At 36.8% G+C, this 13,893-nt stretch overlaps 1 protein-coding gene across 1 annotated transcript; it reads left to right on the forward strand.

Annotated features, from left to right (window-relative positions):
- Window positions 1-7,127: 7,127 nt before the first annotated feature.
- Window positions 7,128-8,574, forward strand: LOC149250030 (xyloglucan endotransglucosylase protein 1-like). Its single transcript, XM_089458898.1, has 4 exons — window positions 7,128-7,414; window positions 7,527-7,627; window positions 7,725-7,918; window positions 8,025-8,574. The coding sequence occupies exons 1-4, from the start codon at window positions 7,252-7,254 to the stop codon at window positions 8,377-8,379; spliced, it is 813 nt and encodes a 270-aa protein (XP_089315024.1). The 5' UTR covers window positions 7,128-7,251; the 3' UTR covers window positions 8,380-8,574.
- Window positions 8,575-13,893: the final 5,319 nt, after the last annotated feature.

Consider the following 13,893-nt stretch of genomic DNA (forward strand, 5'->3'; position numbering starts at 1 on the left):
AATCATCAAGTATACTTGGCAAAACTCCAAGTCTATACTTAGAATATTTTACAATCAAGGCATAGAACAACATTTTACAATCATGTGCACCCTTGCACAAAGAGAAGTGCTCACCCGAGCCACTTATACCTCTCTACCAAGTCCTGCACAAATCTGCATCCAAACTGAACCCCGACACGCTTGCCTTCACCTCAACCGACACGAGAATACACTAAATCTGCACTTGGGTAGAGCGCATGAGCTATGCGCAGCTCCTCCTCTTCCTTGCGCAGATTTTACCCCTTCCTCATGCGCATAAGTGAATGAGAGTCGAATGGATGATTCGATGGTGAGCAAATGAGCTTAAAGCTCCATTCATATATACCAACATTAATGTGGGATTACATGGGGGTGTGCAGCCCCATGGCCGACCCCACACCCACCCATAATACATGCTCATACGTATTATAACATGTCGGCTTTCATATTTTAACATCGCATATAAATGCCTCCCTCTAACACTTAGTCGCATTTAAGTGTCGCACATGTAACGTCGCATTCCAACGTCGCATTATTTCCGCACTCCGTCGCAAGTTCGTCGCATCGTGGTTGAACGCACCCGCGCGCCCGTCCGCGCTCTTGCCCGCGCCCGTGCACGATCGCCCGCCGTCGCCCTGCTGCACGAGGGCCTTACAAGGTGCGTTGAGTGCTTCACTTTTAACATCAGAACCAAATACCGTCCACTTTGGAATATATATAAAATCAATTGTTAAATATTTTTTTAAACTATAATAAGAGATAGCCAAAAGAGAACCAAGTACTTTGTATTTTGGAATATATAATTACATATTTTGGAATATATAATTACATATATAAAATTTATTTGGGAATATATATATATATATATATATATATATATATATATATATATATATATATATATATATAATTTAATTATAAAATGTTAAAATTTAACAACAAAATAATAATAAGAAATAAAAATGAAATTGTTTATATTAAAATAGTAAAAGAAATTGTTTTCTTTGTGTAATAAGAAGTGGGTTTAAATTAAAATTGTGGAAAAAATAAAAGAAAAGGATTTCTTTGTAAAGATGGTTGAAGAGAAGAAATGCTTGAGCAAAAGTTAAATGAGTATTAGGGTTTTTGATTAAAATGTGACATATGTTATAAATTTAATATATATATATATATATGTATGTATTAAAAATGTTGTAAATTTTTTAACTATAATTTTTTATATATTAAATTATAAGATAATTCTCTTAAAAATTGGTGGTTTAAAAATTTTAGAATTCATTTTAAATAGATTTAAATTTTTTTAGGTTTATGGGTACTCAAGAAGGGATAGGTGGGAGGGGCGTGGCTATTGCATCATAAGTATAAATTAGGATGAACATGGCACAACACCTCCCCTTTGATGTTTCATCTAAGTCATTTTGTTATGGACCGCTCCTTCCAGCACGGTCCTTCGTGAGGTCACGAGATTGCACAAGCTAACATGGATTAATGGTATTAAGCATGGACATTAACTCAAAGGACGACTCCATTCTGATACCCCTTGCACTTGGAGATATTCCCAAGATAGTTTATCATGCAAATTAGTCATCACATGTAGTGGAGGTGGCTTCGTATGTGTACTAGAGCGGTTCCACACAATGTGCAGAGTAATTTTTGGTCCAAGCTATGATACAATCGAAAATCACAACTCTTCATGGCCTCTGCCTCTTATAGTTAGCATTCATTGCAACAAGGTGGTAAGATTTGGTTTAGATTCCTCTATGTATTTTGTGATGGTAATTCGTTGTTGTTTCCATCCAGACCATGGTTCTTCCCAAAATTTTAAATGATCACTCCTACATGCTTGTTGCTTCCCTCTTCGATCTAGGCTTTCCCTATTTTTTCTTTTGTTTTTCTCTGGAAATAAGGTCTTAGTGTGCCCCCTGGTCACCCCCCATTTATTTTGGGAGCCACGTGTCATTTCGGGTTTGTCTATGCTCTTACAATGATCCCTTTCACCAAACCTCTCCTATTGCACACTCTTTCCACGACTCCTCTGTCATTGTTCAGGCCCTTCAATTATAGGTGTCTCCCACTGCTTTAAACTCACCTTCCCTAGTTCTAGATTACAGGTACACCTCACCCATTCTCAATTTCAACCCCAACACCTGCTTGGACCTCTTGATTGCTTTGACAACACACCCAAAGCCTTTAAAGAATGACATACTACATGGAAATGGGAACTCTTGAGATTAGTAGAGGGTGTAGTCCTTAATTGAGCACTTTCATCCTCATACACCATAGCCAATAAAAGCCAAAATTGTTAACACAAAGTAAGAGTTTCTAGGGGAACGAGGTTTCCTATTGAACATGGAAATTTCTTGTAAAATAAAAAATTGAGTTTCGAATGTCTGTCACACAAGGGGTCATTTTATCCATTATAATGTATAATATATACATAATCTGAAACATGAAAATGTTTCTTCGACAAGTATTCATGGATCAAAACAAAACACAAGATGAAATTCTACTAATGCTCGATGACATTCAACTCACAACATGGGATTCGATCGAAAAATATAAATAAATGAGGCACACTTGGGCCTCCCTCTGAATTCGGGTTGCTCACCAGAAAGTAGCAAAGAACCCATTCTTGTTGAGGAGTTAGAATCCCCCAAAACAGGTTAATGGTTTTCGCTCACATTTTCTTTGTCTATTTTCCTTATTGGTTCATAGTAGCTCTAGTAGGCCATAAGCCTTGTAGGATAAGCTCTTTAATTTTGAAATTTCAAAACACAAGCAATTTTTGAATGCTCAAAGAATTTTGGTTTTCCCACTAGTTTGGTTTCTCTTGTGTTATACTAGGGAAAAGCAACATATAATGTTTTTGACAAACTTTAAATGAAACCTCTTTTGCTTACCCAAAAAAAGGAGATTGCTTCATGGAATTAGTAATTCAAGTTCCATCAATTTGTATGGTTCAATTTTATATATTGGAAACAATAAATCAAGAAGCTTAAGTGATGGATTAAAAAAACTAAGTAGAGAAAGTTTTCCTAGAACCCTCAACCCAACCTCTCTTAAAAATACTAGGTAAAAAGGATTGTCATAGAACCCTCAACTCAAAGTATCTTATGAGTTCCAAAAAAGAGAAAATCCTATAACTTTGGTGGGATTCCTTCAAATCCCTATACAATTTATGTTACGATGTATAATAAAATATAGCTACTAATATATTAAAAATAGCAATGTCCGAACTATTGAGTCTAAAGAAGATAACGTTTTCTAGTTTTTCTCATTTAGAAATATAATCATGATCGAAGAGGAAATACACCACAACATGCTTGGTGAGAGATAGAGATGATCACAAAGATAACATGGAAATTAACTTTGGTTAGATTAACCATGTATTTGTTTTAAAACTCCTAAAATAATATGGATTTATTGAAAAATCAATCTTAAGAATCTATGCATTCATAAGAATCTGATGGATGGATCCTTTAATCAATGGAAGGATTGCTAAATTCTACTAAGTAACGAGGGAAATTTAGTGAGGTTGTTATCACCTTCATTTTGCTCACATACAATATTTAAGTGATTTTTAATTATATACATTATAAACGATTGGTAACACAATTTAATACACTTGAAAGCATGGTTTATTGCCTGATTACATATCACACACCCTATATCATGCACCCTAGCCAAAAATGAAACTAACCAAATCAATGTTTATTCAAGCTTTATGGTTCAAATGGTGTGACGACACTAATTGATATCCTTCGATACTTATGTGAGTCATATTGAAATCATGTCTATTCAATACTTCCATTTCATTGATACTTATGCATATGGTCATCCTTTTGGTGAAATCGAGCACATGGGACCGTGCGTAAAGTTTGGGTATTCCCACTTGAAATAACTCTCATACAAAATTGTTAGAAATTACAGAGAGTGATAGAGAGAGAGACAAAGATAAAATTAACAACAATAGAAAAAACATATTCCCACTTGAAACAACTCTCATACAAAATTGTTAGAAATTATCGAGAGTGATAACTAAGAGAGATAAACTTACCAATAATAAAAAACACATAAACACAGTGTTTATCGTGGAAAAACCCCAATATGGGAAAAAAATTAGCTAATGGAATATTCTATTAATCTTGTGGTCAAAATCTAGCCAAGTCGGCCAAGTGAGACTTCACAACTCACCTCTCCTAGCCACTTCCAATGAAGTCCTCCCAAGCCTTTAAAGGCTTCATTACATGCAATCCATAGACATAAAATCACGATCAAGCAAAACTGCATGCTTCATACCACGACTATTTGATTGAGAAACTTTGACTCTTTCATTCGGTCAAGTTTACCTAGAAACCACCCCTTAAACCTTGAATTGGGGTTTCCCTCGACCAAAGCTAGCCAATTCATCCAAGTGAGCCAACATCGCTCACCTCTAGGCCCCACCTATCTTAAATTTTATATCCTGTGTATTCAATAATTTGACATGTCCCCTATCACCTAGGTCTAACTCTATACTTTAATGGTAATTTCCTAGGGGGTACACATGCTTTACCAAGTCTTATAACCGCATTCCCTTTACATGCAACTAAAAAAGTTTTTGACTCCATTATAATTTATTACTATTATTGTTGTTGTTTGTAACAACCCTCAGTTATATTTCCATGTAAAACAAAAATCAAACCAAGGTCATGAGACACATATTTCAAGTTGAATGAAGGGGAAAACATCACATTGGGGGTCACTTATGGTTAATTATTTATTGGATATGAAAATTGGCATTGGAAAAAGGCAAAGGGAAATAAATGACACTTAATTCAGGAAATAAAGGAACATAGGAGAAAATGAAGATGAAGAGACAAGAATATGCATGCAAGGGAAATTAGAGAGAAAATAAAGGAAAAGGAAAGGAAAGAGGAAAAGGAAAGGAAGAGACACCATAATCAATGATAAAAAGGGACATGAGAAACAATTGACAATTTTTTTATCAATTTCAAAAATCGAACTCCAAGAGGAGAAGGAGAGCACTTGGACACAAGAAAGCAAAGGAAAAGCAAAGGAAAGTAAGGGAGCGCAAGAGGAAGTTTGGAAAATAGAAAGTAAGGGCAGAAAATAGTCATGGAATTGCAAGTAACAATGTGCATGTGTGATTTGGCTTGTGGGGATTTGATGCGTGGGGCATGCATTGGTTTATGGTTTATGTTTGTTTTCATTGGAAAGAGATTTTCCTTGATTGATAATGGTTTGCAACCTTTCCTTTGCCATTTCCTGGATGGCCATGATGTACTAGGTTCCATATTTTGGTTAAGCTTTGGATGGCTAGTAGATTTTGAATCTTGGTTGAGGTGGTCTCAGCAAAATTCTTAAGGGTCGAGGGTAAAGATTGGATTTCTCTTGGAACTCTTAATAGGTGAGTGGAGACAATAAAATTCCTCTAGGTATGGTGAAGAAATTTTGAGGCATCCAAGCTTTATTGGTTTTGGTGATTTCTGGACCGGTTTAGGTGGTTTATCCTCTGGAAGCCCTGATTGGTTCTGTTTTGGCTTATCCCATGTGATCCCACATTCATGCTTGGAATATGGCATGGGGGTGATTGGGTTGAAAGAAATAGTTGGTTCGACCCCAATCTATGGTCGGGTGGTACGTGGAAGTCCCTGACTTGGTTGGCATTTGCATGTGGTAATATGTGTTGATTCTTATTAAGATTAATGAACAAAAGTTCTGATTTTATGTATGATTTCATTACTGGTTTGTCATGGTTCTATTCTTGTTAAACGTTGGTTTTATGCATGGTATATTTATCATTATGTGATGTCCTCTTTTTATGGTTCTATTCCATGATTTGATAGGCTCTTGGTTATATATTTGAATGCATAAGATAACATGTGTTTGTACAACTAGTAAGAGAGGGAAGTGAGCCTTCCTAATGATCCTCAGATATTTCAATGAATCAATGAATAGATAGGCATTCAGATATTTCAATGAATCAATGAATAGATAGGCATTCAGATATTTCAATGAATCAATGAATAGATAGGCATTCATATGGTGGCCCTAATTTTTAATCTATTAGTAACTATTTTTTATTATATATTTAGCACATTCTAGAGGGATATTGAAAGAAGCCCACCAAGGACTGAGGAAATTCTCTCTTTGGGTATGAGAGAAAAGTTTGCATGGTTTGTTCAATCTCTAATCTTCTCCATTTTCATTTCTTATTCATTGAATTTTTTGAATTCATCTATAATGACATTCCATATTTTGTTTTCCAAAAAATTGTAGAGAAGATGTCTAGGGACAAGGATGTGATTTAGTTTGTAGATATGACTACATTTTGAGTTTTTTTCTTTTATGATGTGTTTGTGAAGATATTGGTTGTCTTTAGGGTTAATTATGTGATTTAGTTTGTAGATATGACTATATTGTGAACTTTTTCTTCTATGACCTATTTGTGAAGATATTGGTTGTCTTTAGGGTTAATTATAGTCAACATGTTTTCAAACAATTTTTTTCTTGCTAGTTAAATTGAGACCATAAGTTCCTAGCTTTTATTATTTAATGAAATTTTTGCTTACATTTTATTTCTTGGTATCATAACTTTTTTTGTTTCACTTTTAAGTTTTTCATTGTAAAATGGATATCTTTAACAATTTGATTTCCATGAGAGACTTTGGATTGAAGGCTTAAGAACAATCTATTTACCTAATTTTTTTAATGTATTGCTTAAGCTTTTTGAAGGCGGTTGTTGTGTGTTGCTCTGTAGAAGTCGTACCAAAAGTGGAAAAGCCAGTTGGATGTCGGAGCTAACTCTGAATGACTCCACCTCCATTACTTTCTTCTCCGCATTTAAATCCATGTAATGACTTCCCTCCTTTCGAATATGCCCCACGCGGAAGTGAAAGCCATCCAATAAAGTTGGGACGCACAACTTTCGCTGCCACGATGACCTTCAATCATTCATTATGTTTGCCTGGCGAACGCGCATACTTCTCGCCGTTGTTTCCTTCATCTTTCCTCGCCGACCCGGTGAGACGACATATGCCCACTGCCATTCATGTTATATATAACGGGCCCAATCAGTCATCACTCCAAACACATCCATCTCCCACATCAATTTCAGCCTACTGCTTGTTTTTTCACTCATTCAATCCAATATTCTTTCTTTACGCACGCATCTCGGGCTATTCTCTTCCTTTCCTTCCAGATCCTCCCTGCATTACTCTGTCCTTGGACATGGACACGCCCCTCCTCTTCCTTTTATTGTTAATCTCATCGACACTTCTCCTAACTGTCTCTGCAAATTTCTACAATGATGTCGACATTACATGGGGCAATGATCGTGCTAAAATCCTTGACAATGGCCAACAACTACAGTTGACTCTGGATCGAACTTCAGGTAATATTTTGTAAATATAAATTTCATGCCAACATGCTCTGTAACTATTTCATTTTCATATACACTTATTATACCGCCTACGACATTCTGATCCTTCCGTTTTTTATGACAGGTTGTGGGTTTCAATCCAAAGAGGAGCATCTGTTTGCAAAGATTGATATGCAAATCAAGTTGGTACCTGGCAACTCTGCAGGCACAGTCACTGCCTATTATGTATGTTTTATTGTTACTCTACCCTTTTAATATTCTAAATGACCATATCTTGTCCTATGCTATGCTAACATGTTTGCTGGTATATTCTCGCTTGCAGCTATCGTCTCAAGGCCCCAAACATGACGAAATAGACTTTGAATTTCTTGGCAACCTCTCTGGGGATCCTTATATTATGCACACTAATGTCTTCGCTCAAGGCCTTGGCAATCGTGAGCAACAATTTTACTTGTGGTTCGACCCAACCTTGGATTTCCACACTTACTCCGTGCTCTGGACTTCAAACCAAATCATGTATGTACTCTAGTCTCTTATTACCTCTTCACTCATTCATCCATTCAATAGAGTACAATACAATTTCTGAATCTGACAGAATTATAAATGTGTGTTTGTTATTCAGATTCTCTGTAGACGAGACTCCCGTTCGAGTGTTTAAGAACAGGGAGACAGAGTTGGGTAAAGTGGATAGCAATTATCACAATCCTAAGAGCCAAGCAATGAAGGTCTATTCAAGCCTCTGGAATGCAGATGATTGGGCGACTAGAGGTGGACTCGTCAAGACAGACTGGAGCAAAGCCCCTTTTGTTGCATCCTTCCGCAACTTCAATGCTGCTGCTTCTTCTAACTTCGCAGCAGAGGAGGCTTTGGACTCGAACCAAGAGCAGAAACTCCAGTGGGTGCGAAATAACTATATGATCTATGATTACTGTGCTGACACCAAGAGGTTCCCCCAGCTACCCGCAGAATGTAAATGAGCGCCCAACTCAACTCCATTGTTTGATTGATGTATTTTCGATACCCTGCCCTTCCAACAATTCTTTTATTCATTCTTTTCTGCTCTATGAGCTCCATTCTTTCATTATTTTCCAAGTACATACATTATTGTATACAGAATCTGCTGTATGGGCTCCATTATTTCATTGTTTTCCTAATACATATATGAATGTACGCGTAATTGTAATAGTCGAAAGGGACTCATTATTTTGTTCTTTATATAATATCAATGTCCTTTATATAACAATTTTCAATTAATATTTTTTAAATGGATAAGGACACCTTTGTTCTGCATGATTCTGTAATTGCAAATTGATTCACGTAATCTCATAAACCAAATCAGGAAGAACCAATACCTTAGGCCAAGTTGGTACATATCCATTTCCTTTCAGCTATAGTTTTTGATACATTTGGTAAGGTGGAAATTGATCTCTTGTCTCCTCCTGTAGTTAAAATTTGATACCTCAGCGATTGTCTATCCTTGAAAACTGATACCACAGAAATTTCATAACCCAAAATAACAGGGAGAGAGAGTTGGGTAAAGTGGATGACAGATATCAACTGGGATCTACTCTAGGCTTTGGAATACAAATGATTGGGCAACCAGAGGTCAGCTCGTCAAGACCGACTGAAGTGAAACCTGCTTTGTTTGCATTCTTCGGCTACTTCTTCTACCTCTGTAGAGGAGGAAAGTTTTGGACTCCACCCAGAGAATAGGCTTTAGTGGGTGCGAAAGTCGTATATGATTTACGATTACTGTGCAAACACCGAAAGTTTCCCCAGGGGCTGTCTGCTAAATGGAAGAGAGCATTCTACTTATTAGTCCCTGCCATCTGGCATCCGGCAGGGACTATAGTAATCAGTCAATGCCGACTTAGCATTAGTTCGTTGCTTTCCCCGTCTGTTATACGGCGCTTTCTGTGCACATAACCAAAGTCGGATTCGGCCTTAACCTTTCTCATCTTATTTGGCCTCTTCCCGAGGCGGAAGAGGCCCGACCATGGCTTATATTGGTTTTACGCCTGCTGCATTTTGGCTAACCGTAAACGGATTTGTTTTAATGTTAACATTAGTCTGAAACGTTAAATGTCTGAGATTGGCAGGTAGTTACAAGCAACATATCATAAGTTCATTAGCAATCGCAGGTAATTACAAGTGTCTTTGCATGTGTTACAGGTGGATGATGCAGCGCAGCTGTGCTTTGCTTTATATTCATTAGCTTCTATGCTGTATGCCCTTTTCCAAATCAGAACCTAGTGTGGTCTGTTTGCAGTCCTGACGTTATCCCAACTGGAAGTCCTTTCTTTGGTACGCTCCTAAACCTACTGGTAGATCTGGAGTGAGCAGGATACTAATCATCAGGTTCACAATCAGTCCCCGGAATGTTATTTGCTGCCGCCATCCAGGCACCTCCTTGTTGGCAAAAATTTGTTCAATGCTCAGCTCATCACCAATCCCATTTTCTTGCACGGTAATTTCATTATCCGGGATAGACTTGGAGACATTTTTCTGACTGCAAAAGACATTTATATTTGGGTTGGCTATATAGATCTACTTGTAGTATTAGGATAGTGAAATATGGATACTACTTTCATTGTGTTTGAAATTCCGAAACCAAAGTTTAAGAGCTAACATTACGATAACAAACCTGCTGAGTAAAGCGCTCCATCTTCTCTCGAATTTGTTGTATATTTGCTTCCATGGCCTCAGATGCAACAATTTCTTCTCCCTGACCGTCTTTTGCATTATCATCTTCGTTATGTCTATCTTCTTCTGTTGCTGTCTGAAACTGTTCACTGTCTCCACCACAATCCCCCTGCTCTGCTGTGTTGTCATCATTGCTTTTTTCTTTATCTGATATCAATTGAGAGTCTACTTCAAACTCATTGTTGGCAACCTAGGTCATTTTAAGGAGGAAAGTTATATTATAACTGTGAATGATTTAGATACAGAATATTGTATCAAAGGTAGTTAGTGACATATAAATTAAACAACAACGGTAGGCTAGATTTAATAGACATATCTAAACGTTGTCAGATATGCAGCTCGAGTTTGCTAAGCTTGAGGTTGTAATACGATCCTCAAGCTTCTTCATCGGGAACTGCATATCAAACACTGGCTTAGATGACTCTAAGATACTATATCTCGGTACAATTTAAAATAACTCACTGGCCTCCTGCGCTTTCTTATTGTATCTACAACAGAACTTGGAGATTGACTCCCAGTATGCTTGTCATCTCCCATATCATAGAATCACGAGTCACAAAAGTCCTGCTTTGCAGAAACAGATGCATTATAAGAGTTTCTTTTAGGCTCTCTAAAGATCAACAAAAGTCCAGTGAATTACGTAGGCAACATTTTCAATTTCAGTTTATTTTTATTTTTAAGGACTTTTTAGTATGACGCAACTTCAAGCAGACCAAATTAGGCCATATCTGCAATAGGAAATTAAAAGACTCATCAGGTTTCCCTATATTAGGTGGATGACCGAGTTTAATAAAATCTATTCACACAAATTTCCACTTTTCATTAATGCAATAAGAAGCAAGCAATCAGAGGATCGTGATACTAAATCAATCATGCTGAAGTGATTGAAGGATACATGCGGTATGCCGTATCCTACATTGATTCAAGTTTTCAATTTCACATATTCACATATTCATCGTATTTACTTCATTTAAAATGAATAACAAATATAAGTTTGATATGTATCATAGATCATTATCATTAGTTTTAGTTTTAAATCTGGTTAACTTTAAGTCTACTGATACACATGCAAGAAGATACATAATTTATTTCTAGATTTCAAGTTCAATAGCCCAATTCAATACATGCTTTCATGAATCATACCTTGATGACCAAATCCGTGCTTACAATATGCAAGTTTTTCATTCACATAGAAGTTGCTCAAGTTTTTCATTCACACAGAAGCTGCTCATTACGCCGTTGCCGTCCGCCAACAGTATCCTCCCTTCCTCCTGTATCTCAGCTGTTTGCTGCAACAAGTAAACACAAACTTATATATTCCTGTTCATTTCACAAAATCTAAATATTCAAGTGATATAAATTATGCATAAAGTTCTCGAACAAACAACGCCTCTGCACCTTGGTTACTACTGTGTCCGATTCGGCAACGTCGACGCCTTGCATAGATATTCTTGTTGCGCTAGGGTTTTCTGGGCGAGATTCTGTAACAAAGAAAACAAAGAAAATAATATACCTTCTGAAACACAGAAAAACCAAGAACGAAAACCAGCACTGAATTCTCTTTTCAAGGTTACAGAAGGTTACAGAGACGGAGACAGAAGCAAAGGTAGCACAGAGAGCATAGGCTTTTTCGCTCAGCTATCCAACATGCACTTGTCACCGTTGTCCTGCGGTTCAGCCACGTTTCTATCATGCATTATGCGTTAGGTTCAATCACTTCGCTTGTTATGTTCAAACAGGTTTCCGTGGCGCTAGGTTTGTCTCTAGTGGTGGGGCCGGAAACTCTGCTGGCCTTGTCGTGGAAGCCCATGTATCTGGTCACCTCCTGGTTAACACCTACATGCTCATCTGGCATAAATATATCTTAAGTAGAATGATTCAAAACATGAAGACATATATAATGTTGTATAAATAAACGAGGGGCCCATTGATCACATCCTGTATGTAAACATATTCGTTTGCGTCTGTCAGAGAGCTAGTCTAAGTTCGATGACATATGGGCCTGGTTTCTTAGCATTGCTGCTCACAAAGCAGTGACGAACCATTCTCAAAATCGGTATCGTCTCTCAACACGCCAACGGCGCCAGAACACCTGGTTTACTACATAAAAGGTCAATTTGTGTATAAAAACAAAAGTTCCTGACTTCGAAACCTGTTCAAAAGTTTGAATGTCTCAAAGAAATATTAAACCTGTTAATGGCCGCTCGCCTGCATGTCTTCACACTGTTAACGATGCCTTGAGATGCTGCAAATGATCTCTGCATTCGTGCGCCACGCTCGTCGTGCAAGATTTCGCATTTGATATCGATAAATCATCGAAACATGTAATTCTTGTAAAAGGAGAAAACCATTTTGTGCGCATGTATTTCAAAGTTCTCCAGGGCGGAACATGATTGAAGCTTTGCTTCAATGAAGATTTGGCAGCCTCTGCCGTGAACTTCAATATCTGTTCTAATTTGCCAAAGGCATAACTTCTTGATACTGAGAAACGAGCCTTGCTATTTTGAACTGCAATCGAAAATCCGTGTCGATTATCAAACGATCTTTAGAATCTGCTTCAGAGAATAAAATGTCAATGTATTCATACTCCCCTCCAGGGATTTTGTCGACTGTAGGCCATTTAACACTGCACAGTGCAATCGAAAATCCGTGTCGATTATCAAACGATCTTTAGAATCTGCTTCCAGGGATTTTGTCGACTGTAGGCCATTTAACACTGCACAGTGCCGCGTTGTAACCTTTCAGCCTTAAATGCTTCACTAGGAGACGCCTAATACAAGTGCCGTTGCACTTCATACCGCTCCATATATCAATATCGGCTTCATTAAAACTGGAAATTATAGATGCGATTACCACATGGAATTCTCTTTCTTGTGAAGACATTGACACCAAAGCCTGCAGATGTGAAGTCCAAAACTCTGGGTGCCGCTACCCAATCATTCGATCACTTCCTAAACAGGCTCAACTTGATGCAGGGACTCGCTGCGTCGCAGCTGCCCTTGTTCTATTAGGGAAAAGTGTCGCTAAATGGAAGTGAGCATTCTACTCATACTATCAGGGAAAATGTAGTGTTGTAACTCATTATTTAGATTCATTTTACTCTCTAGATTTCATCTTATTCTCTACTTAAGTGTGGGAGTTGCTTTATGTTTCTCTTTGTTATTTTTATTTATTTAAATTTAATTTACTAGTAGGTTTAATTAACATCTTATTCTCTACTTAAGTGTGGGAGTTGCTTTATGTTTCTCTTTGTTATTTTTATTTATTTAAATTTAATTTACTAGTAGGTTTAATTAACATCTTATTCTCTACTTAAGTGTGGGAGTTGCTTTATGTTTCTCTTTGTTATTTTTATTTATTTAAATTTAATTTACTAGTAGGTTTAATTAATTAAGAAGTTGAAGCAAATCTAAACATTAAGTAGAGTAAATTTTGTGATGACGAATCTTTGCATTGTATTGTGAACATGTTATTGTTCATGGATTAATTTTGGATATTTTTTTAGGTGTAATAATAATCATGGATGGATATTTTTTTTTTAAGATGTAATAAGAATCATGGAATAAGTAAGGATGTTTTTTTAGATGTGATAATGATACTAATCAACTAACTAAAAAAACTTTTGAAAAAAGTTGAAATATAAATTATTAGAGTTCACAATTTAAAAAACAAGTGCTCTTTATAATTAACTCAATATATTCATGCATTGGACCACCCCTCTCAAGATCACTAAAAGACAACAACAATAATTTTCACATCACTTTTCAAAACCACAATGATACTATTTC

Source organism: Pinus tabuliformis, chromosome 7 (genome assembly GCF_031772625.1).
Source record: "Pinus tabuliformis cultivar Carrire ecotype Pingquan chromosome 7, CPIR1, whole genome shotgun sequence".
NCBI lineage: Eukaryota > Viridiplantae > Streptophyta > Pinopsida > Pinales > Pinaceae > Pinus > Pinus tabuliformis.